The following is a 26,906-nucleotide window of genomic DNA, read 5'->3' as shown; positions in this document are numbered from 1 at the left end:
GAGACCAAACACTTGCAAGTCTGCATCTTAACATCATAATTTGCATCTCTCAGTACCACTAAATGGTCTAAAGGGAATCCACACTACATACTCTCTTAGATCATCAGTGCTCAACAAGCAGAAACTATGTCCCTCCAGTCTCAAGAAAGCATTGTTGCCTGTTTTGAGCTGATATTTCCTCTCCTCTCGTCCCAGTGTCTCCTGGTGACTGGCAGCTCTACCACTCAGCCATGGCCACCAGCCTCCCTCCATCTCTGTCCAGCAGAGTGTCTCATTTCTGCCTGAAGCCTCGAGTATCTAAAAGCTCTACTTAACCCCTCTGCAGTGAGCCCAACACTGCATGGGATCCTCTTCGCTTTGATATGGCTGTAAGTAAACAGTTGATACTAATCTGCTGCCTGACCCATCACTCACTCTTCAGTCCAGAGTCTGTTTCTGAAGGTCAGCAGTGGGCTTCAAAGCCACTGGCCTCCTAAGAATGGTGTGGCTTTTGGCATCACTCGCTGATGCTTCCTCCCCTTGGCTCTCTGCTCTCTGACCAAGTCTGCTGTGTTGACCCCAGTGTGTTCCATTTGACTTGTATTTCAGTAGTGTCTTTTCTTCTACCTTCCTCCAATTGCTAAAGATGTCCAGAGGACAAGCCTCTGCCTAATAGTCTCAGCTGGTACAGTGTTCTCTAAGGAATTCAGTTACTATCATAGTTTCAGCACCTGCCAGCTCCACTCCACCTCACAATGGGCCTTCACTTGGGTTTTTTGCTGTAGAGGACCATCAGCTATCTTTGCTTGAACACAGCACCATCACCTCAGATGCAAAATCCAAAAACCACATCATCTGCCCTTCAAAAGGGTGTTTTCCTTCCTCCTGAACTTGCTATGACTAATTTAGAAGTCTGGGTCTGGTGATGTCACTCAGAGGTTTTAGCAAGTGCCAGCACCAGGGTTCAACTAGACACACACACACAGGCACACACATACACACACACAGGCACACACATACACACACACAGGCATACACACACACACACACACACACACACACACACACACACACACACACAGGCACACACTGATCCCAAGGCTTCCTTCAATCCTGCCAACCTAAGAGTAAACTCAGAATATTTTCCTTTGTAACAAACATCAACCTCGTCCTGCTTGTGCTTACTGCTAAGGTTGCTGGTACTCACCTGTGACCTTCATTCTTTAGTTAAACTTTGGACAGTACCATTTGTGACATATTGGTCAATTACACAAAATCTATTACAATAACGTCTCCTATCCATAAAGTTAGGTAACCCTAAGGCAGGGCCTTGAGTGGTTCTCCCTTTATCATTTACCACCACAAACTCTCTGCTCTCTGCTCATGGGTTGGCACAGTGTAATGCATCCCACATCTGCATCTGGTACACTACATGGCAGGGACTCGGTACTGTTTAGTCAGGAGACCACACAATATTCTATCCAAACAATAACCCTCTCAAGGAGACAAAGAACACAAACGCAATGTAAAATAAATGATATGTAAAAGCCTGTCTATTAACTAATCGCCAAGTGTTGGTTTTATCACGTTAGTAGAAGATTTAAAGATCAGGGTGTTTAAAAGGCCGTATTCACAAGTGGTATTATTGCCAGCTATAATTAAGTTCAAGTATAATTATAAAGCATAATTCTAGGACTCAGGAGGCTGAGGCAAGAGGACTGAACTCTGGGCCATTTGGGGACTACAAAGTTAGACAGTATCTCAATATATCACCTACTATTAATAACAACACAGAAGCTACTTACTGGGAAATACATAAAGCAAAATTGCATCTTATTTTGTGTAATTTGTATCCCCTAAAACAAGTATCTTCATCTACAATGTTTGTTTAGCTTAAATGAATTTATAACAGCACTTACAAATGTTAGGTATGCCCCATGACATTGAATTTCTAATACTTTTTGTCCAGAAAGCATTCATAGTTCAAAAAACTAAACTTTTACAAGAAGTTAACCTATTGAAACCAATTTTCACATTTTCATTTGTCAAACATAAAAAGTGAAGTGTTAAAGAATGACAAAAAAGAAAATTCATCCCTCACAGGTACAAGTTCCATTTGGATATAGCCTTCTGTTCTTTTTTAAGATTTATTTTTATTTTTAGGCTCTGTATATGTGTATCTGAGCATAGCACTGTGCACATGAGTGCAGGTGCTGCTAGAGGCCAGAGGAGGGCATTGATCTGCTGAGGTGGGGTTACAGGCACTTGTGAGCTTGTCTGTTTTCCTCCCCTTAGTCCCCTTAACTCCCTGAACCCAAAATGGAAATAAATCTTTAAGATTTTAATTAATTAAAACAATTTTAATTCTTACAGAATTAAAAACAAACACTCCTTGAATGGGCCACCCAAATAGCAAGCGTATACTGGAACAGCCATATAAACTCCCGAATCCATGCTTTTCCTCAAGCTCTTTCTCCACCTGAGAAACCAGCTCCCCTCCAACCATCCCTGTGCTTCCCCTCATTCATTCATCAACTACCTCCTGCCTCACACCGGCACTAAGCTTCCCCTCACCCACCCAGCAGAGACACTACTGGCCTCACCAATCTCCTTGATTATCTGAGCCTCGAGTCCACACTAGAGTAGCATCACATGACCTCACAAAAGTGAGTAATCCATTAACCAAGTAGAACAGTGAAGGAGAAAAGAAGCTTTTCAAAAGGCAGAAACAAAATAAAGAAATGTTGAGCTGGGTTGGCACACTTGACAGGAATGATCACTGTCCTCTTTCCATGCAACACATACTGGTTGGATACCAAGGAAATTCATTTTTACTTTTTGTATAAAAATTGGGACAACGGGGAAATGACTAACAACAGAAATAAGAACTCACATTTTAAACTGGTCTGTACGTCAGCAAATCCTGCCTTGAAGAATTGGTTAGATGTCTCCCCTACTTTCTTCAGATTTTAGTACCCTCAAGTCAGAGAAGTCCAAGATTATGTTTTACTAGTGTCTTGAGTCTCATGGAAAACCAAATGAAGAAAGAAGACAGGCGGGTGTGGGTGATGGGAGCTAGCAATCTCAAAAGCACTGAGGCAAATGCTGTGTGTCTTCCAGCTCTCCAATAAATGCACCATAAACAGTATGTTACTGTTCAGCCCAACACTGACATAAAGCAAGTGGTGCTATTTTTTTGTCACACACATGAGGATAAGTCATAGAGGTTTTGCTTGACAAAGTTCCAGAGACCTCCGACTGTCCAGCATGATCTCTAGACAGCCAGAGCAGCTGTTGAAGCTTTGCTTGTCAAAGTTGCAAAGATCTCCAGCTGATCACCACTGCACCCCAAGTTTGTATCGTCCAGGCATAATTTTTTTAGAAATCTGCTATTTCTCCTAAAACTGGTTTTTCTCTTTATTTCTCAGCCCTTAGGAAATTCATACAGGGAAAACTTTGTCCCACAGAGAATGTTGAAAGAGGGCATCTGGCCAAAGGCTTGAGACAATGATAGAGTTTTTTGATCTGTGAGCACCCAAGCAGAAACTGCATGTAAGAAAGTTAAGACCTTCACATAGCAGCACCTGGCTAGATACTGTTACCTGTAGAGACGCTTCTTTAGAATCTGCTGTGAGAGCAATAGAAGATGGGCTTGGAACATCATGCTTTACAGATATTTTACAGTAGAGGATCCCTTGGCAGTTAGCCTAGGCTTGGATCGCACATCTGTTGGCCTGGGACTGGAAGTGAGCCAAGTTTTTTCTTTAGAGAACATTTAGCTCAAGCTATGTTGCTATGACCATCTTGTAATCACATTGGCTTTAGCCCGGGGAAATTTATGATTAAACTTTCCTGTGTATTGTTTAAAAGATAATGAACAGGTTATGTTGACCATTGTCTGGAAATTAATTGATTTGTGCTGTATGTGTTATTGTAGGTTATACAGAACTGTGCGTATTTCCTTGTTAGATTGTTTTCTTCCACTATTGATTTTCAAAGGCTCTCTTGATTGTAAAAGAAAATACCATGATGTGATCTATAATGAAAACAGTCGAACTTCATCTCAATAAAGTACAGGGGTTGACCCATGGAGTTAATTAGTTAGTTAGTTGGACAAACAGACAGCAAGCAAGCAAGAAGCTAGTTAGGTAAATAGATAGATAGAAGGCAGGGACAAACAAGTAACAGACATGAGAGAGTAAGCTAGAGTAAAGGGAGGAACAGCAAGAGAGACGGATAGATGGGGCATGGCAAAAAAAAAAAAAAGGCAAGCACGTAATAGACATGAGAGAGAAGGGGAGGGGGGAGGGAGGGGGAGCGCTAGAGTGAGATGGGTAACAGCAGGAAGATAGATAGATAGATGAGGAACAAGCAAGCAAGGAGCTAGAAAAACAGGTAACAGCAAACTAGAGAGATAGTAGATAGATAGATAGATAGATAGATAGATAGATAGATAGATAGATAGATAGATACAGACAAATGGATAGATAATAGATGGACAGGAAGCTAGTAAGCAGGTAAGCAAGCAAGGAGCAAGGAGTCAGACAGACAGCAAATGAGACAGAGGTGGAGACAGAAGAAAAGTTGTCCTGGGCTTTAAGACTTTCAGCTTGTACCGCATATGCCTGAGTCCCTAAGTATTTCTTTTTCCTCCTCTCCTCAACCTCTACTCAACAAGTAGATCCTCTAGCTACTTGTTCAAACAGTGGTTGGTTTCCCTTACCCATCCATTCACTGCCTGCTCAATTCTCCCTACCACAGATCCCCTTCTCTTCTCTCCTCTTTGCCGTTCCTGCAGCTGGTGTTGGGGAGTGCCAATTTTTGTATCAATGCTCTGGAGATGCCTTTCTCCGTTTACCTAGATTTCACATTAAACCGAATCTTTTGGACAGATATGAAAATGGTGGACAACATTTGTCTTTTTAAATTCTAGCTTCTCTTTCTTGTGGCATTTGAAGGAGACAACACAGTGTAATGACAACTTCAGAAACACACAACCCTGGGTCACAAGTTTCTAAGTGCACAGGGCTTGAGTTATACCTCGTAACAGTTCTACACACCTGAAGCACCAAATGCCTATGTAGTTTGGCATTTGTTTGTCGGCCTGAACTGAAGACATATGGCAGGCTGCAAAGCATCCTCATATGATCTTCCTGTAGTTAGACAAGCCCTGGCTCCAGGAAACCCTTTATTCCCAAAAGGATTCCAAGCCTCTACTACTTGCACAAAGCAAGCAAGCCTGGAGGTAGAACCTTGCTGACACTTTTATCTTTTATATCAACATCACCTTTACCTCTTGTACCCTCCCATTAAATGGGGACTCGGGTTCATTTGTCAGTCAGTGGTAAGTGTATTATCCTCAATTCCTACATTAATTCTGAGATGTGGGTATTAACCTTGTGAGACAAAGTGAAAACTTAGATTTCTCAATCAAGTGGTTGGTCTCCAACCAAAAGCTACAAACCTGGAAACCAGAACCTTTTTCCAGGCTTAATACTACTCCATGGGTTAATAACAGTAAGAAGAAGGGGGGAGGGAAGAAGGAAGGAAGGAAAGTAGCAAGAACATAAGGTCATCTGAAAATCCACCAGAAAGAAAACCAGCTTTTTTGTGCTCTCAAAGTTACCAAGTACATGTGTGCAATAATACAAACCATATTCATGCCAAAGAAATGGCCGGATCGGGATGAGGACACCGGGCACTGTCCCATGTCTATTCCCTCCCCTCCAACTCTGTAGTGTTCCTTAAAATCCACAGTCCACAGCAGCAGTGGGAACTGGTCTAGCAGCCACCAGAGGGAGCCCACTGGGTTTGGTTCCTGTCATCTGCCATCTGATGAAGGCCTGGAGGGCCCACTGGCATTTCATCCAGGTCTGAGCTCACACCGGGAAAAGCCCTTGCAATCAGTTAGAGACTACTGATAAATCTCACAGCTGCATGAAGTGGAGAACAACAGAATGGCAACAAGACTGAAGAAAAGGTATGACATTAAAAAACGATTGATGAGCTGGGTGTGGTGGCGCACGCTTGTCATCCCACTATTTGGGGAGGTAGAGGCAGGTGGATCTTGGTGAGTTGGAGGCTAACCTTATCTACAAAGTGACTCTGGGACAGCCAAGGCTACATAGAGAAACACTGTCTGGAAAAAAACCCAAAACCAAAACAACAACAACGAAGATTGCCATTTACCTATATCATCATTGATTAAGTAGAAAAGAACTAAATACTCCAATCAAAGGCTGAAACAGACAAAAAGAGCAAAACAATTATTCAACTAAGATGGCATCTACAGGAGACACTCTTTATCAAGTAGAGGTAACAGTTGTTAGCGAGTGCACCTATAATACATCCCCAATACATCTCTCAAGTTAACATTTTTTTATTCTGCTCTCTATTACATCCCAACCAGTTTCCCCTCCCACTTCTCCTCACAGTTCCCCTCCCCTACCCCCAGGTCCACCCCTCCTCTGTTTGCCTTCAGGAAAGGACAGGCCTCCCAGGGATAGCAACCAAACATAGCATGTCACGTTGCAATGAGTCTAGGCATAAACCCTCATATTAAGACTGGACAAGGTCACCCAGCAGGAGGAAAAGCACCCAGAACCAGGCAGAGAGTCACAGGGAGCTCCCACTCCCACCATTAGGAGTCTAATAATTCTCTTGATACTTATTTGTCATTTTAATCGTCAGAATGAGAGTTTGTTCAAGTTGGCTTCCTCAGGACTAGTTATATGCATATTTAAACATACTTTGGGCGTTTCTTTTTGAAAAAACAAAACAGAAAAAAAAACATGTCTTATTTCTGGGCAAAGGGTGGCATACATTTTACATCTCATGTATTACTCCATTGCCGTGCACAGATGACATGTACATTGACAGCTGTGTGTACATATGTGATACTTTACCTGACCAGTCTGTTATGTGGGGCATTAGCTTGTTCTCAACATTTTGCTGTTGCCAATAGTGATGCAAGGAGTACACATGCGTCTAAGTGCTTCTTTGAGATAGACACCTGGGAACGTTAGCTCTTTGTCGAAGGTTAAATGCAAATGTAATTTTGTTACATGTTGGGAGCTCTTCTTCCATAGGTTTTGTGCCACTTTGCTTTTCATAGCTACTGTTTATGAGAAGCCTAGCTCCATGCAGCCTCCCAGAGAGTTTTGTCTAGCTTTTGAATTTGTCACCTTTCTATGAAATTTCCCTTTATGTTCTCCTTGGAACTAGAATGAATGCCACATCCACTCAGAGACCAGTGAGCACAGGGCTTTGGTTACACCCTCCCCCGGTGTTTGCAAGAAAGAGTATAAGGAACTCTGGCGGTGCTGGGTACCCTTTGGTGGTTGGACCCAAAAAACACTAGGAAGGTGTCTGAACAGCTTAGACTTAAGCTGTCATAAGTTTTGATATATCAAAGGCACCCAAATTCATCCCCATCCATTCTTCAGGGGTCTACAAGCAAGGCTCTCACTGTTGAAATCTGGCTCCCCCTTGTGGCAGAGAAATAGCCAACAAATAGATGCCCCAGGACCTCTCCCATGGAGTTACAGGAACTTTTAGTGGCTAGGACTATCTTGGAATATTACAAAGGGAGGTCGAGAATCCAGGACAACAAAGGAAAAATGAGACAAATAAAACTTGGAAATGTTTTAAGGCTTACAGGGCTTATACAGAGTGAATAACAGAGAGTTGGGTCTTTGTCAGGAGATTCCAAAAGAGCTAAAGATGTTCAGAAACTTGTTAGAATGGAGTAGGGTGTGGAGGCATGCGCCTCTGATCCCTTCACGTGGGAGGATGTGGTAGGAGATTGAATTGGAGGCTACTCAGCAAGATTTTCTCCCTGTTAAAAAATTCCTCAGAGACAAATGGGCTACAGCGTGCTTCTCAATACTAGCACTCTTTGGAAAAACCAGACATCTGAGGGGATGAAAACATCAAGAACGTAGGCAGTGGTGATGACACACTGATGACAGGGAGCTGACCCAGAAGACTCCAGGACTGAAGAAGATAAAGGAAATGATCTCTCTGATACCCATTTGCTGGACCAAAACCAAGAGGACTTAGGGTAGGAGACAGTTGGATACTGAGCATGTTTGAAGCCTAATATATTAAAAATGGAACTCATGACCATTGTTATTTTCACAACTTAGGCCGGCTAGCACAGATCTTGAATATGCTATAGACTGTGTAAGGTCAAGGAAGGGAGTTTGAACCTGACGTGGGATGAAAGTACTAACCTGATTCCACATATGGTCTCAACACACACACAGCTAAATGCCCAGTGTCCCCCTTAAACTCAAGGCAGGGTTTGCCCACATGGATTAAATCTAGTGTGGCATATAGAAACTAGTTATAAAACACTCCCCTCATGGGAGAGGGAAGAACTGGTCTCTTTTCAGCTGGTGACTGACTCCAAAAATGAGCTCTGTTTTATAGGGTCCCCAAACTACACAGTGATGGCATATATCCAAAGCAAGCAAGCAGAAGAACTTACCACAGAAAAAAACTGAAGAAAAAAAAATGGAGCACCAAGATGAATAATGACAATAATGAGCCGTAATACAAAGCACAAGAGAAACATGCACACATCCAAAGCAATAAATATAATCAAACAAAGAATGAGGGGAAGGGAGGCTAATGTTTCGGGCACAAGAATTTCAAGTAATATGTGTGTTATGTTGTTCCTCCAGGACATGGGGACTCAGTCATGCTAGCCCCTGTACCCCCAACAGGAGATCTATAGACCACTTCCAGGAGCGAAGTATGAACAAAGGGAAATGATAACTTCAAGTAGAGAAATGCATCACACACCAGCCTAAAAAGTACATGGCACTGGGGTCACAAATTGATAGCACATCAGTCTTGATATGCGGGAATGCGAAGGGTGTACCACTGCTGTGTGTTCCCTATCCCCATCCACCCTAAACACATAAGATCAGTCTAAACCTAAAGAGAACATCACAGACACTCAAATTTAGGGCCTTTTTTTCTTTTCTTTTTCTTAATTTCTTTCTTTCTTTTTCTTTTCGAAGTTATAAAGCTCTTGCCTAGGACTCAGAGGACTCTAGGTTTGGTGTTCACCAGCATGGTACTATGGATTAGATACTGAACTTTTGTGGAAAAATACGAGATCCAAATAACAACTGGAATTTACTTAATATAATGGCATTGATTTTTTTTTTTTTTTTAGATAGGATTTGTGTAGCTCAAACTGGCTTTGGCTTTGCAGTGGAGCCAAGGATGACTTTGAATTCTGGATCCTCCCACCTCCATCTCCCATGTTAGTCTCATGGTCTTTACAAGCATGCTAAAGTTATATAAGATGTTAAGAATGGGGCTGGGGAGATGTCTCCGTGGTTAAGAGCACTGGCTGCTCTTGCAGAGGACTTGAGCCTTGTCCTAGGCCCCCTGGTGGCTCACAACTGCCTGCAACTCCAGTTCCAGGGCATCTGATGCCCTCTTCTGGCTCTCAGGCATGCATGTGGTGGACATAGGTGCAGGCAAAATACCCATGTTAAGGATTCATGAGCAAGGGTCAATGGGATTTACTGTACTATTGTTTCAGCTTTTGTGATTATTCCAAAATAAATACAAATGCAGCAGTGAGACAGTAGGTCCTAAGAGAGTGTGCTCCTCGAAGGCCACTACTCACAGTGATGTGTCTCAGGGCGACAGAAACTAGAGAACATGGAGACCCATGGGCTTACAACACCAAGCGCCTCGAAGTCTATGTGGGTTCCCACCTCAACTGTCCTAACTCTCTCCGATCCTACATGACTCTGTGCACTAAGCTACAGTGTGAAATTTATAGCAGTGTACCCAGTCCAAACTTAGGACAGTGGCCGGCTCCAAAGAAAATGTGAGTCAGAAGAAGCCATTTTGGAGGCCCTTTGAAACTTTGCCTCATCACTCCTCCCTTAATGACAATTTGTGTAGTTAGGCCCCAGAACATTCCTGGATGGATTCTTCCCTGAGCTTTGGCTATCAGACACCTCAGAGCAGAGGGCAACCACAGGGAAGGGCGTGGCTGTGACCTGAGTGTGCCACACTATGTGCCTGTTGTGATGTCATGGAATTTCAGCCTGGAGACAGAAACTCTTCAGTTGAGAGAGACATAGTTTTGAGAAATGGTGCAAGGTTGGGAGCTAGTTATCCCACTGCCTGCCAGTCTTAGCTTTATAATTCTCGTTTTGTTAGTTAGTGGAATTTTGGAGGTGTTTTCTTGGTGTCAGAGCCTGAAGAAGGTGACACCCAAGACAAAGGTAGGTAACAGCCACTCTGTCCCTGACCTCACTTCTCCACATGCTGGACCCCTGTAGGTCTGTATAAATGCTTAGCCTCTGGGCCATAGGAGGAAATGACTGGAGGGAAAGGGAGAGTTGAGACAGCATGTCTCTCTCTCAATTCACTTTAGAAGCTTTAGGCTGGGCATGGTAGTGCACTCCTTTCATCCCAGCACTTGGGAGACAGAGGCAGGAGGATCTCTCTGAGATCAAAGTCAGCCTGATGAAGATGTGGAGATCCAGGGCAGCAAGGACTACTGTCTACACACACACACACACACACACACACACACACACACACACACACATACACACACACACACACGAAGAAAAGAAGAAGTGGAAGGAGGAGGAGGAGGAGGAGGAGGAGGAGGGAGTGGTAGTAGTGGTGGCTATAGCAACAGCAGAAGCTTTAGGAATATATTAAGACACTGAGGAAGAATGTACTAGATACTGAGAAGTGTAGCACCCTTTTTAATCCTATCTTATTTTGGCTCCTACTGCAAATCCCTTCTAATACCTTCCAACACCCCAATACAAGGTAGGAGAGAAAGATCAGTGGGTAGATGGGGTGTAGTTCCCTTTAGCTACCTCCTGCTGGTTAGGGTTGTTGGGTTCTGTGGGGCAAGTCCAACCTTTGTTTCAGGATATCTCCAACTTCTTTACAAACTGCATCAACAGTAACCAGGAGGAGCAGAGTGGAGGAGGGGGAGTGCAGGGTGGAGGAGGGAGAATGCAGAGTGGAGGAGGAGGAGTGCAGGGTGGAGGAGGGAGAGTAAAGGGTGGAGGAGGGGTAGTGAAGAGTGGAGGAGGGGAGTGAAGGGTGGAGGAGGGGGAGTGAAGGGTGGAGGAGGGGGAGTGCAGGGTGGAGGAGGGGGAGTGAAGGGTGGAGGAGGGGGAGTGAAGGGTGGAGGAGGGAGAGTGCAGAGTGGAGGAGGGGGAGTGCAGGGTGGAGGAGGGAGAGTGCAGAGTGGAGGAGGGGGAGTGCAGGGTGGAGGAGGGGGAGTGTAGAATGGAGGAGGGGGAGAGAAGGGTGGAGGAGGGGAGTGCAGGGTGGAGGAGGGGGAGTGCAGGGTGGAGGAGGAAGAATGCCGAGTGGAGGAGGGGGAGTGAACGGTGGCGGAGGGGAGTGCAGGGTGGAGGAGGGAGAATGCAGAGTGGAGGAGGGGGAGTGCAGGGTGGAGGAGGGGGAGTGCAGGGTGAAGGAGGGGGGAGCATCAGCATTCTTCCTTCTCAGAGCCTCCCCCTCTCTAGAGTCCTCAGAATTAAACTATCTGTAGCTGGCAAAGAGCGCCTCTCAGAGCCACAGGAGGCAAAGAGTTTGTTGCTGTGGACATTCTGAATCAGACCTATATCCCAACCCTGCGATTAAAACAAAAACATGTTTATATAACATAATTGAGCTTTTTGTTGTTGTTGTTTTGTTTTTTCCAGACAGGGTTTCTCTGTGTAGCCTTGGCTGTCCTGAATTCACTTTGTAGACCAGGCTGGCCTCTAACTCACAGCGATCTGCCTTCCTCTGCCTCCTGAGTGCTGGGATTTAAGGGGTGTGCCACAACTCCTGGCACCATTTAAATGCACTCCAGGACACTGATGCCTTGGTTCAAAGAAAAGGAATAAACATTTGTTTTATTTTTATATTTATTTATTTACTTACTTACTTATTTGGGTTTTCCAGATAGGGGTCTCTGTGTAATCTTGGCTGTGCTGGACTCACTTTGTATAACAGGCTGGACTTGAATTCACAGCAATCTACCTGACTCTGTCCTCAAGTGCTGGGATTAAAGGCGTGTGCCACCATGCCCGGCTTTGTTTTATTTTTAATGGCGACAAATACCATTAATACCCTTAAACTGAACCAGGGCATCATTGTGAAATCCCAGGAGTTTGCTATGTGCTAAGAAGGACTTAGGGAATAGAATTGAAACTCTATCTTCAAGCGTCACTCGGCTTCTCACCTTCCCAGCCCCATCTCCCACAGCTCAGCAAAAGTGCACCTGAAAAATGTAACAGGGCCCAGACCTTAGCACAGCTGACTCCATGATGGAACAGGGCCCAAACCTTAGCACAGCTGACTCCATGATGGAAGTGCCATTCATGCTGTAGAACTCAGCACATAGACAGCAGCTCCTGCCATGACTTAGACGAGGGCCTGATCCATCAACGTCCGTAAAGTTCTGAGGAAACCTCAACATACACTAACCTCACTTTTTGGCTTCTGTACTTCTGCTTCTGGGTAACTGTTCTTGTTAATTGAAATATTACCAACACAGAACATGCTTTTTTGTGCTTGAAATCTTATCCTGGAAAAAGCTTGAGGCTACAAGTGGGATCCCAAACACCCAGTGTAGTTGCTGGCCAGGTTAATAAAAGCTTTCTGTTGGTTTAAACCCATGTCTGTCCAGTCTTCTCCAGTGACTACCCCACAACAAAAATCATAATTTGCCATTCTCGGTGACAGTCTCACTTGCTCACCGTGTTCTTTTTCATCCAGAAATCTGATGACTCTTTATCTCTAGCACAAATGGCAACTCATGGGGAAATTAATCAAGGTCCTCTCTGTTCACTGACATCTTTCTATTACAACATTTACCGCATTAAAAAATGTGTGTGTGTGTGTGTGTGTGTGTGTGTGTGTGTGTGTGTGTGTGTGTGTGTACACGCATGCACACATGTCATGGGGCAGCAGGTAGAGGATAAGCTGCAAGGTCAGTTCTTTCCATCCACTTTGAAGGTCCTAGGAATTCAAACAGCCAAGGCTTGGCAGCAGGCACCTTTACCCACTGACCACTCTTTAGTGGCTGTTTCCCTTGCTAATGCAAGTCTCTAGAGTACATGGCTCATATTTACCTTTAGAGTCAGTACCCTGCACAATAATCTAGGACATAGTTTTTAAAAAAAACACCTTATTTGTATGAGTGTGCATGCATGCACAGAAGCCATGGTGTGCATGGGGAGGTTAGAGCACATCATGTGGAAATTGCTTCTCTCCTTTTACTACGTGAGCTCCAGAGATGGAACTCAGGTCATCAGACATGGTGTCAGAGATACTATCTTGCTGGTATCTTAGTATATTTAATAAATCATTCACAAATAAATAAATGAGATGGTAACTAATGATATGGCTACGGCAGACAACTGAGTTGATACTTGATGTGGGACATAAGAATATCCATAGATGAGATGAAATGTGTTGTCAATAAAATCTCCACCTAGAGTGTAAACCTGACTTAATGTTTCTTTTTGTGTTTCTCTAGGCTTTGAAGCAACAGACCCAGAAGCTCACAGGTCAGAACAGTTCTACCCCTTTTTGCTACCTCAAGGCTGATGGCAGATCTGCTTTAACATTCTAGTCTTTAACAGCATGTGGAAGAAAGTGGGGAAAGGGGATGTGACTGGAGAGTATACCATCTTTCTAACACCTTCCAAAGTCATGCGAACAGCCCATATCCCCCCTTACCTCCCTTTCTCATGCTTCTCTGTCCATGTATTTTTATGCAAATCCCAAAGTGTGGGAGGGAAATTCAGTGGGTTAGGAGAATGGATGGAGATAACCCCCAAGAGTTTGATGAGGGAGGTCTGTTACCTGTATTCCTCTAGCATGGATTTGGGGTAGACATCTTTGAGGGAAAAATGCATCAGGATCTCTGTGTCCCCCACCGCCATGTACTTCCCAGTCCTGTGCTTCTAATGGGACGCTTACAGTACATGATGGAGAGAGCATAGCATGGACTATTAAAAGACTTGATAGCTGTGCTGTGCCACTAATTGGCTCCATGATGGGCACGACGTCACCTTTGCCCTCATGATTGTTCAATGAAGGGGGTTCTCTTAGATGACGTCAGCAGGCACTATGCTAAACAGCATCTTCTTTACTCCTGTTACCAGCTTCACAGGCAGAAGAAGCCAGGCTACGTTTTATTAGTGGTGACGAAGTGACAGGGTAAGCAGAGTCTGACTTCAGTCTGTCCTACTGACAAAATACCTGTGCTGGCTTGGTTCATGCTAACTTGATATAAGCCAGTGTTGTGTTGAAGAGGGCCCCTCGACTGCCCCTTCCAGATTGCCCAGTGGGCAAGACAGGGTGCATTTTCTTAATTGATGACTGGTATGGCAAGGTCCAGCTCGCTGTGGGTGGTGCCACCCCTGGACTGGTGGTTGTAGGTGGTATGGCAGGGTGAGCAAGCCATGAAAGCAAGCCAGTAAGCAGAGTTCCTCCACGGCGTCTGCATCAGCACCTGCCTCATGGATCCTGACCTGAGTTCCTACTCTGGCTTCCCTCAGCAGTGGAATATGATCTGAGAATAGTAAGATGAAACATATTGTTTCTCCACTAGTTGTTTATGATCACGGTGTTTAATCACAATGATAGAAACCCTAATGAAGGCACCATCTTAATTATAAATGCTATAAGTAAAATATTTGTACTTCATTTACTGTAAGAGCAATTATCTCCTTCCTAGATTAACTATTTCTACTGGGTTAGCTTACTGGTACTTTAATATCACTTCAATTCCATTGACATTCTTTGCTGTGCCCAGTATTTCAGGATTGAATATTGATTGGACCCAGGATTACGTACTATGGACAATATACAAGCGTCTTAAACGGATCTTACGACAACTAGAAAATGCAAGGTCAGGAGACAAAGTTTCTGGGTGGAGGGTAGAGAAAAATTTAAAATGAAGGAAGGAAGAAAACAGAATGAAAAGAGATAAAGAGAAAAGTTTGAATAAAAGAAATTTTTAGATGTACTTATGTTTTATGTGTATGGATGTTTTGGCTGCATATATGTCTGTGCACCACAGGTGTGCCTTTTGCACACACCATCCAGAAGAGTGTATGTATCTCCTGGTACTGGAGTTACAGAAGTTTGTGAACCAACATGTGTGTGTTGGGAATCAAACTTGGGTCCTCTGGAAGAGAAGCCATTGCTTCTCTGATGAGCCATCTATCCAACTCCCACAGCAGTGAGGTTTTGTTTGCTTGTTAAAAGCACATTTATGTTACCCGTATTTTTTCGTGTGTGTGTGTGTGTGTGTGTGTGTGTGTGTGTGTGCATGTGTGCACGTCTGTCCCATATCATGCATGGGGAAGTTGGAGGGCAAGCCAAGGCAGTCAGTTCTCTTCTCCAACATGGGTGTCTTAGTGATCAAACTCAGGTCTTCTGGCTTAATGGCAAGCACAGGTGTGTGTGTGTAAAACAAGCGTGTCACTTCTTTGGTGCCATCCACCTTGCTTACTGAGATAGAGTCTCTCACTTGGATTCACTGATTGGCCATGGCTGGCCAGTGAGTGAGCCCACGGATGCACTTGTCTCTGTTTTTCCAGCACCAGGGCACCCTGTCCTTTCATTATCATGTGGGTTATGGGCATGGACCTCAGCTTTCTAATTGTGTGGCATGTGCTTGACTGACTGACTTGTCTATCTTGCTCTTGATTGAGGAATTCTTCATGTACATAATTGATGTTTGTGAATGCAACTCCTTATCCCCGTCACATCTCCCTTAGGCCAAGCATAGTTTGGATTTGAAATGACTATTCCCTTTCTTCTTCCTAATTTTCCCTTACTGGCTCCTATGAAAATGAAAACATTTCTCTTGTTTTTCAGGGTGACACTTATGGAGCAAAATTTACATGACTCCCAAACTGTGTCTTCTTCCTCTGTCTCTGACTTTGTGGCTCAGGAGGTTGTCTCACCTGGCTGCTACTGTAAAAGGGAGAAGTGTTATTGTGAGTACAGCACGTCCTCTGGATCCTCCAACAACAGCTTGAGCCTGTCTTCTTTCCCTGTCCTTTCTGAAGAAACAACTTTGCAATCCCACAGCAGTAGTGGACCTGTTTCCTGGCCAAAGGCAGGTTTTTTTCAGGATTTGTCAGTTCCTCCTCCCTTACATGGGCCAAATTCTATTTTGAATGAGAGCCCGGGACCCCTAGTATGGTCTCCACTCCAGCTCTCTCCTTCTGCCAGAGGAGACCTGGAAGGGCATATATCTCGGAAGGTTTCTGCTTTGCGGAAACACCTAGTACCTCTGCCTGTAAAGAAATCCTGGGACATGCTCAATGATCTGGCAGAGGTACCAGGGGTCTCTGAACAAGAGAGACCCGAGACTCAGTTGCCTATACCCATTCCTCAGCGCGATGAGGAAAATACATACAGATCTTCAGGTGTTTCATCACTTCATTCACTGAAAAAGGATCCAAAGCACCTGTCAGAACAGAGTATAGAACAGAGGACCATAGGTCTCCCAGAAAAAAGGGTACAGCCACAAAAGGCACAAGTACCTAATGTGGAGCTGGCACCCAAGATGCCGTGTTCAGCCAAGGCCAGCATAAAGGTCACGCCACTGCCATTGCGTCAGGATATGAACTTAATGGGAATCAGCCCAGAAGCACACTCGAGGGTGACCACATCTGTGAGGTTTCCCCCAAAGCCATCAACTCCAGGACAGCCTCATCAGGACACAGACCCTTCGAAATTCACCCCATGGCGCAAAGAATTGGGCTATTCAGAGGTGAGCTCATGGCAAAGTCACAAAGTCGTGAAGACTGAAGTGTTGACCTCCAGGACCTGGCCACAAAGGAAGACTACTCTAGAGATGGCACCGTCACATCACCAAGATGTGAGAACAACCCGAGGGGCACCAGATAAAGGGGCAGCACCTATAGGAATGAGCCAACAGCATCCAGTTACAGAACCCAACGTAGTGCCAGCTACACCGCCACTTCAAGAAATGGGATATTTGAGAGGTCACACAATCCCACAACCTAAGCTCAGGGATTCAATGAACTTGCCCTGGGACTCACAGGATATAAAATATGAGAACCCAGTTCTGGATCCAAAATTGCAAAGTATGAAATCTGTGGACATACCCACAGATTTAGTCCCAGAAAGGGCAAAACATGGACCGCTGACCTCAACGATGGTTTCTACCAATTTGGCCCCAGAACTCCATCAGCAGAATGTACACCCTGAGGAATTAACCCCCATTCCACAATCACAGTGTAAGGATTCCATGCCGTCAACCCCAGAGTCTCAGCTTCAAGGTGTGAAGTCGGGTTCTGTGTCATCAGCCCCAGAGTCTTGGCCTCAGGATGTGAAGTCAGGTTCTGTGCCATCAGCCCCAGAGTCTCAGCTTCAAGGTGTGAAGTCGGGTTCTGTGCCATCAGCCCCAGAGTCTCAGCTTCAAGGTGTGAAGTCGGGTTCTGTGCCATCAGCCCCAGAGTCTCAGCTTCAAGGTGTGAAGTCGGGTTCTGTGCCATCAGCCCCAGAGTCTCAGCCTCAGGATGTGAAGTTGGGTTCTGTGCCATCAGCCCCAGAGTCTCAGCTTCAAGGTGTGAAGTCAGATTCTGTGCCATCAGCCCCAGAGTCTCAGCCTCAGGATGTGAAGTCGGGTTCTGTGCCATCAGCCCCAGAGTCTCAGCCTCAGGATGTGAAGTTGGGTTCTGTGCCATCAGCCCCAGAGTCTCAGCTTCAAGGTGTGAAGTCGGGTTCTGTGCCATCAGCCCCAGAATCTCAGCCTCAGGATGTGAAGTCGGGTTCTGTGCCATCAGCCCCAGAGTCTCGGCTTCAAGGTGTGAAGTCGGGTTCTGTGCCATCAGCCCCAGAGTCTCAGCCTCAGGATGTGAAGTCGGGTTCTGTGCCATCAGCCCCAGAGTCTCAGCTTCAAGGTGTGAAGTCGGGTTCTGTGCCATCAGCCCCAGAGTCTCAGCCTCAGGATGTGAAGTCAGGTTCTGTGCCATCAGCTCCAGAGTCTCACCTTCAAGATGGGAAGTCAGGCCAGCTGACAATTGGAGCACAACCCCACCATGTACAATCTGATGGGTCGGCCCCAGATTCACAGTTACAAAGAAATAAATCAGTAAGTTTGATTTCTGGTTCACAATGTCAAGGTATGGAACACATTCATTCAGCAGCACCACAGGAGTTACAAACGGATATCAATATGGTGGAGTTGACCCCAAGACCATCACTAGAAGATACAAAATCTGTAAACTTGGCCCCAAAACAATGTTCACAAAACACCAGCTCTGATAAGGTAGCCCACATTATGGTGCTTGAAGATTTGAAGGCTTCATTGGTAGAAGGTACGAGTTTAATTCCCGAGGCCCTGGTGGAAACTATGAAAGTTGGTGAGTTGATCCCAAGTATACACCTTGATGCAGTAAAATCTTTAGGAGTGAGCCCCAACTCAAGTCATCACTTCCCAGAACTGGAAGGGCTGACCCTACAGCAGAAAGCCTCAAAAGTGAGGGTGACCTCTGCTACCTGTCATCAGACGGTAGACTCTTTAGAGCTGACATGGCCATCATTAGCAATGACTCCAGCACCACTGACCCCAAACTCAGAATCTATGGAATTGAGCCTGCCACCACTCCAAGAGGCTCTTGAAACCCAAGCTGTAAAAGGAAGGAAAGAGACTCCACAGTCACGACACGCAGTCAAAAATACTCCGGATTTGCTACCAAAATCAGAAGTGCCAAACATAAACTCAAAAGGGATGGCCCCAGAACCACAGCCCCTAGACGTGAAGTTTGCTCATGTGACTCTAGAATCACATTCACAAGTTACTAACTCATCAGAAATAACTCTGAGATCAGAATACGAAAACACAGTAAATATCAGATTGATATCGCCTAAACTGGGTGACACACAGGGAACCACTGCAGAGACATATTCTGAAGTGGGGTCTCTGGGCTTGACTCTAGAACCAAGAGTACGATGCGAGAGATCAGTGTCACTGGCACAAAATTTGAAATCTTCAGAATTAACCTCTGAACCATCTATCCTAGCTGTAGAACCTACAGAGTTAACTATAGGACCCAAACCTCATATTAAAGATGCGGTCCCAGGGCCACAGCTCCATAAAGTAAGATTTAGGCAGCTGGACACAGAATCACAGTTGCCAAATGAGCAATCTGTGAGTTTAACACAACCGTCATCTAGAGGAGTGGTAGAGCCTGAAAAGGCAAATCCAGAGACAGGGCTACAGGGTTCATCACTAGAGGAATTGATCAAGGGGATACAACCTCCAAAAGTGAAATCCATGAATTTGAATGTAGGTCCACAACAGCCAATTGTCACATCAGGATTGATTCCAGGACCACAATTAGAAAGTGTCAGATTTCAAAATTCATATCAAGGGTTAAGCCTTCGAGGGGAAACACCAGTAAATTTCATCTCAGACCCCTCATGTCACACTGTGAGACCTGATGAAGTGACATCACATCCTCCAAGACTGGAAATCAGGTTAACAGACTTTATTTCACATCCAAAGGCCCTAGAAGCACAACCACAGCACATGACACCTGTGGAGGTAAACCAAGGGCCATGCTTGCAAACTGTGAAATTTTCTGATCTGACCCCAGAGCCCAAGCACCATGGTTTCAAAAATACACAGTTCATCCCAGGTGTTCACGTTCAGGAGAGGAAGTCTCAGGGATTTACACCACAATCATTTTGGCCACTAAAGCAAGAGCCACCATTGGACGACAGGAAGCTTGCTCTGCCTACAGAAGGATGGGACCTTAGCAGAATGAAATCCGCAACACAAGCCTCTGAAGTTCGGTATCCAAATGTGATGTCTCTGGGTGTAAGCCCAGGACTGTGGCAACAAGATACTAAGTTTTCTGATTTGGCTCCAGGGCCAAAACTTGAAGGAGTCAAATTTGGGAAACAACTTACAGGACTGGTGCTTACTGGTGTAACTTCTGAGACTCCACAGTTAGTGACTCATGTTCCCAAACTAACAAAGATGACTCCAGGGTTACAAGATACGAAGCAGGCGAACTTTAACTCAGGGCCGTGCCTAAAAGATGTCAAATTGTTTGATGTACCAAGAACTCAACTTCAAGGTGTGAAAACTTCAGAGCTAAACTCAGGCCCACTGTTAGAAAGTGTAACATTTTCTGAATGGACCAAACAGCCAGAGAGGCAAAGGATGAAGCCAGAGTTGACAGCACAAGAGTCTCTGTTTCGAGGCATAAAACACGTTACAGGGAATCAAGCACCTGGCTTTGAAGACAAAATGTCATATAGAGTGGCATGTGATCCACACATAGCAAATGCAGGATCAATGACACTGACTTCTGGGATACACTTAGCATACGCAGATCATTCTGAGTTGATCAGAAGACCCAAGGCCCAAGGTATAGGATCTTCTGAACTGATCCAAGGCCCTGTGGAGGTCGCAAAGCGAGAAAAGCTGAAAACTGTAGAGATAACATCAGGGCCAAATTTGGGAGCTATGAAATCTACGCAGTTAAGGCCAAGTTCAGAGCTGGGACAAGTCAAATGTATGCTGTCAACCCCAGGGATGCAAGCAGGAGATAGGAAACTTGAGGAGCTGCCTCCATGCTCCAACTCAGGAGGCGTAGAACCTGAGTTTCTACCTTCAAGGCAAAAGTCAGAAGATAGGGAATCTGTGACCTTAACCCCAGGACAATGTCTAGAGAGGATAAAATCTACTGTGGTATCCCCAAGAACTTCCCAGGCTGTAGATATAAAAACTGTGAGGATTCCAGGTTCGAGGATTCAAGACTTGAAAACTGTGGGTTTGTTTGGTGATATACAGGCTCAGGATGCAAATGCCATGGGTTTCAGACTTGAACCACAGAAGCCCGGGGAGCATCCTGTGACCTCTGTCCCAGGGCTGCTGTCTCAAGAGAATCCTATGGAGGGCGCTCAAGGGCCGCAATTGCAAGGCATAGAGCCCAAAGCAGTGACTTCACAACCTCAAATTACAGATAGGAAACATGCGGTTACCTCATGTTTGGAACAGCAGAGTCTAAAACCTGGGGCTGTGGCAAAAACACAAAAGATCCAAGGAATGGAATTTGTAAAACAGCATCAAGGGATGGGACCCATCGGATTAACTCCTGTACCTGGACTGGATGGCCAGATATTGATAAACTCACCTGAGTGGAAACGTGGGATTTTCAACCAACTGAACAAACAGTTTGACTCAGATCAAGAACCCAAACCTGCACATGTAAAATCCACCGAGATTAACTCTAAGGTGCAATTCAAAGATTTGTCATTTGAACTGGCTCTTAAGCCAGCTGTGCACAGTGTAGAAGGTAGCGAGCAGCAACATGGCGTGCAAGTGCCAAGTGTGAAACCTTGCCAGTTGACTCCAGCATCACAGATTCACCAGGCGAAAGCCTCGGAGTTAAGGTTCCAGCCACAGTGGCCAGGGGTGAAAACTGTGGTACTAACTACAGAATCACAGACCGGAAGCACAAAGACTACTCAATGGATACCAATATCTGAATTTCAAAGTGAGAAATGCAGAGGGTCAAACTTGAGGTCACAGTCTCAAGGGGTTGGATCTACAGAACTGGAGCCATCTACACAATGGGGAGGTGTGAGGTCATCTGAATTGACTGACAGGTCAAAAGGTCGAGGAGAAAAATCTGTGGCATCTCATCTTGAGCCGCAGTTGCAGCAAGTAAAAACCTCTCCGCTAGCAATAGGGCTTCAGAAACCAAAAATTTTTAACTTAACTTCAGAGCCACAGCCTCAGGGTCTCAAAACTGTGGAGGTAACCGAGGAGACACGGGTTGAAAGTGTAAGATCTGTCCAGTGGATACCAGGACCTGAGTTCCATGGTGCAAAGTTCTTAGGACTAAACTGTGGTTTATCATCTCAAGGTGGCAAGTCTACAGAACGGAAACAACCCACACTGTTGGGAGTTGGGAAGCCACCTGAAGTGACTCTGGGGCCAAAACTTGAAGGGAAAAAATCTGTGGATTATAAACCAGGACCAGAGCTAAAAGGGGGGGGAAACTGTGCATCAGCCTCAGAGCCACAGCCTCAAGGAGTGGAAACTGTGCCATTACAGCATGGGACACAGCTTGAAAATACGAAACCTTTTCAGTGGATTCCACTGTCTGACTTCCAGTTTAAGAAATCCACGCTGAATCTTGGGTTAGAATCTGAAGGCATCACACACAAAGAATTAAAACCCTCAGTACAACTAATAGATGAGAAGACACCAGATACATTGACTACAAGGCCCAAGATACAAGGCAAACAACCTTCCGTACCAGCCCAGGAATATTCATCTCACAAGTGCAAAAGTATTGATTTTACATCTGAGCTGCAATTTAAAAGGATAAAAGCATGTGACCCAGCCTTAAGGTCAAAGGTCAGTGATATAAAATCAGCAACATTCAAACCCAGGTTTCATTGTGAAGATAGGAACTCTGCTGAACTGACCCCTGGAACACAGCCACAGGAAGTAAAACCCCTAGGGTCACGCCCAGGAACACAGCCTCAAGATGTGACATCTTTAGCGTTGAAACCAGAGTCACAGTCATCACAAGTGAAATGTGGGGTGTTCAGCCAAGGGCCACAATTGCAAAACAATAAAAACACAGAGTTGAAAAGTGCAAAAGTCTCTGAGTTGGCACTTCAGACAAAGCCTCAAGGTATGAAACCTGAGATCCAGTCTGGGTTCCAGTGGCAAAGTGCAAAATGTCCTGACTTGACACCTGAAACAAAGTCCCAAAATATGAAATGTGTCAAGCTAAGTCACAGCTCACCACTGAAAGGTAAGCCATTTACTGACTTAACCACGGGGACCAAAATACAAAATGAAATCAAACCTAGTCTAAAGTTAGAAGGTGAGAAACCTGATTCCACCCCAAAGAAATTGTTTTTAGGCACAAAGTCTATAGGGCTTGATTCACGCCCCCATTTGCAAGAATCAAAATACCCTGAGCTGGTCATGGGCACAAAACTTCAAGGTGCAGATGCTGTAGGACAACACTTTGCAAGTATAAAATCTTCTCAAGTGGTAACACCGACAAAATCCCAAAGTGGAACATCAGTGAACTTCAGTTTTGGACCACAGACACTAAATAAAAATCCATCTGAGTTGGTTCAGGGAACAAAGATAGAACCTTCTCAGGTGTGTATAGAGACCGAGCTTCTAGATGAGTCATCTCTGGAATTCAAGCCTGAACGTAGATTACAAGGTAGGAAATCCTGTGACTGGAGTCACTGTAAAAATGTTATGTCATCCAACACTGAGATGGTGGATATAGAGTCCTCAGAGTTGCACCCTGGTCCAGACCTTCAAGGTATAAAATCTAAGGTGATCTGCCTTGAGCCACACTTTGAAGATGTGAATTCTGCATGTACTCCCAATAGAAATTCTCAATATATAAATTCCAGCGGGTGTACACCTGGGTCACATTGGCAAGCCAGTAAATCTGCAAACATTCCAGAGCCAAAGCCACAGTGTATAAATTCAGTGTGCACCCCTGCACCACATTTGCATGGAATGAATTCTTCCACATGCCTTTCAGAATCAAAATTGCATTGTATAGATTCTACTGGGTGCAACTCTGAGCCACATTTCCAAGATGTAAATTCTTCTGCATGCACCCTAGGGCCAAGTTCCCAGTGTGCAAATTCTGCTGAGTGCAAGCCTGCAGCACATTTGCAAAGTGTGAGTCATTCGACATCAAGTCCATCTGTTCCAATAGAATCACAGGATCAAATTATAAATTATCTAAGTATTAGTGCAAAGCCACTAGATCAAATGTTAAAACCTGCATTGATTCCCAAACCACTGCTTCTGATGGCAAAATCTGAAGAATTAGCACCAGGACCATGTCCTCAGGTTATCGAACCAATAGGAGTCACCACAAGATCAAGCATTAAAGTAAAGGAGTGTTTGGATTTACTCCCAAAACCACATCTTCAAGAGCAGGAAACACCTATGGAATTAACACCAAGGGCAACTGTTGAAATTAATTCTGCAGAGTTCATCTTACAGCAAACACCTCCACTTGAGGAACCAACAGTGTTAACTCGCGAGCAAAGGCTTCATGCTGAAAGACCTCTAGGGCTCAAAACAGAATCTCCTAAGGCAGTGGAAACTGAGGATTTGAATGAAGAACTGGTGTGTCCGAATAGCAACAAAAAAACGATCACATCAGAAAAACTACAAGCAGAGAATTACTTCTCTAGATTCATACACAGCCCTTCAAACCCATTTATTACAGGTTCTGTCAAATTGACAGAATTTGGGCACCTTCAGGGATCTGGGATGTCAAAAGTATCAAGAACTTTGTCTATGAAAAACCTTGGGGTTGGTATTCTACAGCCTGCAGAGCCCTATACAGACTGTATCATTTTTAAATTGTCAGCTCTTCTCTTGGCTCTCCATAATCAACCCCATGAAAAGGCAGAGAACACCATGGGAGCCCCATATCCTGAGATCTGGGAGAGGAACCTCATATCTAAGGAAGGAGCTGAAAAGAAGCACATGGAGAAATTTGGGGGTTCACTCCAGAGCGCTTCTCGGTATCCACTGAGATTCCTACCAGAGGAGTTTCAGGCAGGATTAGGGACTCGAAGAAGCCCTTTGCGTTCTTTCCTGGGCAGACGACAGAATGTCTGGGAAAGCCATGTCTGCAGGCAGCGACTGCCTAGGAAATATCTCTCCAGTATGGTAATGCTGGGGAGTGTTCTGGGAAGCACGATGGAAAGGAAGCTTTGTTCTCAGGCACTTTTAACCGAAGGATCCACTATGGAGATCTGTCGATCTATCCAGAATTTATTTGGGGTTCCAGATGAACTGATGGAATTTTCCCAGAGCCTGCTAGAGAAGGGTCCAAGAACTGTTTCACAGAATTTAGTTAAAAATTATATTCAGAGACATATTTGTTGTAATGAGAAGAGAATACCTTTGAAAATGTGGACACGCGGCTCTACCTCTTCCATAATACGGCAATACTCTGGCACTCGATTGGGAATAAAGAAGACGGACTCGAAGCTCAGTCATACACTCCAGGAAGTCCCTCAGCAGGAGCCTGTCTCGTGTACAGGGCCCCAGTTGCCTGCAATAGTGAGCCCAGCACCCACTCCTGGGATACTTTATAATATGGACGATCATCCTCTTTCCAGGAAGCAAAGTAAAACCTCACAGAATGATTCACAGGCAAGGATTTGTGAGCCCCTCACAGCAAACTCTCTCCCCCTGGCCAACACTGATATCTCAGAACAGCACAATATGCTAAAAGAACTGAAGCTAAAAATAGCAGCAAAACCCCTAAGGAGTCAAATACCCAACAATGTTCCTCCGCCTCCATCGTCAGGTCTTCTCCTAAAATATCCTATTTGCGTCAAATGTGGCCGACTGTCAGGGACTAACTGCTGCCCTAAGTTCCAGTCTGCTTTTGGGCCCTATCTTCTTATCTATCCAAAGCTCCACCTTGTAAGGACCCCCGAAGGCCATGGAGAGATTCAGTGTCGTCTTGCTTTTAGAGTGGAACCTGGGAAAAGACCTCAAGTCTCAAAGTACCAAGGAAGAAACGAAGCGGGTCCACAGAAGGGCACTACATTACCACCACGACGGAAACCTAAAACCTCTATGGTGGCTTCTAGAAGTCCTGCTCTTAAAAGAGATTTCCAGTCCAGTTCATCCCCATCTGCTGCTTCTGTCCAAGGCCACATTAGACAAACGCAATGGGGCAGCAGAGGTGTGGGAGGAAAGACAGAGGCCAAAGACTCTAAAATTTCTCAGGATGGAACACGAGCCAAAGCAAGGCTCAGAAAGAGCTCGCCCTTAAAATACCCAAAGAAGACAACCACTAAGGGACCTAAAACACAAAACACCAACCTCTACAAAAACAGTGGCATGACAGAAGAGAATCCTTCTGGAACACTGACAGATCTGTCAAAAAAAAAGAGTATTACACCCTATCAAGCAAGCACCATTTCTTCGAAGAGACAGCCTGAGAAATCCTCCAAGTCCAAGTTCATCCAACTGCCTTTTCAGCGCCTAAGGTCTAAGATACTCCAAAAATCACTTAGAATTTTGCGTTTTTTTAGACAGAAGTTTGAGGGCAGGACAAGGCCAGACAATTTGTGCTCAAGCAAAAATATGCACCCCAAACAAAAAGCCAAGGATTCTTGCCCAACATGGGCCAGCACGCCAGTTGCCAAGCACAGGGCCACAGGTTCGATCCCTAAGCAAGAGGACAAATTGCAGGAGACAGGTGACCAATGTACACAAGCTCAACAGTCAAAACAGGTGAATGCTCTCCAACCCAGACCTCTGCAGTTGCAGAAGACCATGATCTCTGAAAGAGATGTCTCTATCCAGGCTAAAGTCAGTAGTCCAGCAAAGAAAAACTACAGTGATGACATCCCCTGCTCAGAGCCTAAGTTGAATGTAGGAGCCGAATTTCGGGCCCAAGAGAGAGCAGTACCTGACTCCTCCTTGAAGAGAGCCCTGCAGAGTCATTTTAAAGAGAAGCACACACGGGAGGAACATCGTGGCTTCTTCTGGGAGAGAGCCCTATGTAATAATTCCGAAAGACGCCATCGCAGCCCCTCTAAGAGAACTCGTCGATATGTCTTTGAGAGGAGACATTACAATCATTACAGTCCTTCTCAGAGAAGCCCTGGGAGTCCCTCAAGGAGAAGCAGTCAGAGTCCCTCAGGGAGAAGCACTCAGATTTTCTCAAGGAGACCCTCTCAGAGTTCCCCAGGGAGGAGCCTTTGTGGTCCTCCAGAGAGAAGAGGACACAGTCCCTCTGCAAAGAGTCCACACAGTCTTTCTGGGAGGAGCCAACAGAGTTCCTCTCCTTGGAGGTGTCCCAGTCCCTCAAAAAGCTTCTACGTTAATC

General features: G+C 45.0%; 1 protein-coding gene and 1 long non-coding RNA gene across 2 annotated transcripts in view; one reads left to right on the top strand and one right to left on the bottom strand.

The window, feature by feature from the left end:
- The window catches only part of LOC311585739, a 51,041-nt gene that overhangs the window by 10,117 nt on the left and 14,018 nt on the right, over window positions 1-26,906 (bottom strand). The gene's annotated exons all lie outside the window — the stretch shown is intronic.
- On the top strand, window positions 10,078-26,904 carry LOC311586291 (uncharacterized protein; the record flags this gene model as incomplete). The annotated part of the gene is made up of 6 exons (XM_084762262.1): window positions 10,078-10,238; window positions 13,517-13,547; window positions 14,148-14,202; window positions 14,801-14,896; window positions 15,871-17,692; window positions 26,665-26,904. Exons 1-6 carry the CDS (start codon window positions 10,104-10,106, stop codon window positions 26,902-26,904), a joined length of 2,379 nt encoding a protein of 792 aa, XP_084618388.1. The 5' UTR covers window positions 10,078-10,103.

The sequence above is a fragment of the Acomys minous genome (genome assembly GCF_964271855.1).
Source record: "Acomys minous genome assembly, chromosome: 16".
Lineage (NCBI taxonomy): Eukaryota > Metazoa > Chordata > Mammalia > Rodentia > Muridae > Acomys > Acomys minous.
Note: the sequence above shows the minus strand (reverse complement) of the source record. Positions and strands in the feature narration are given on the sequence as shown.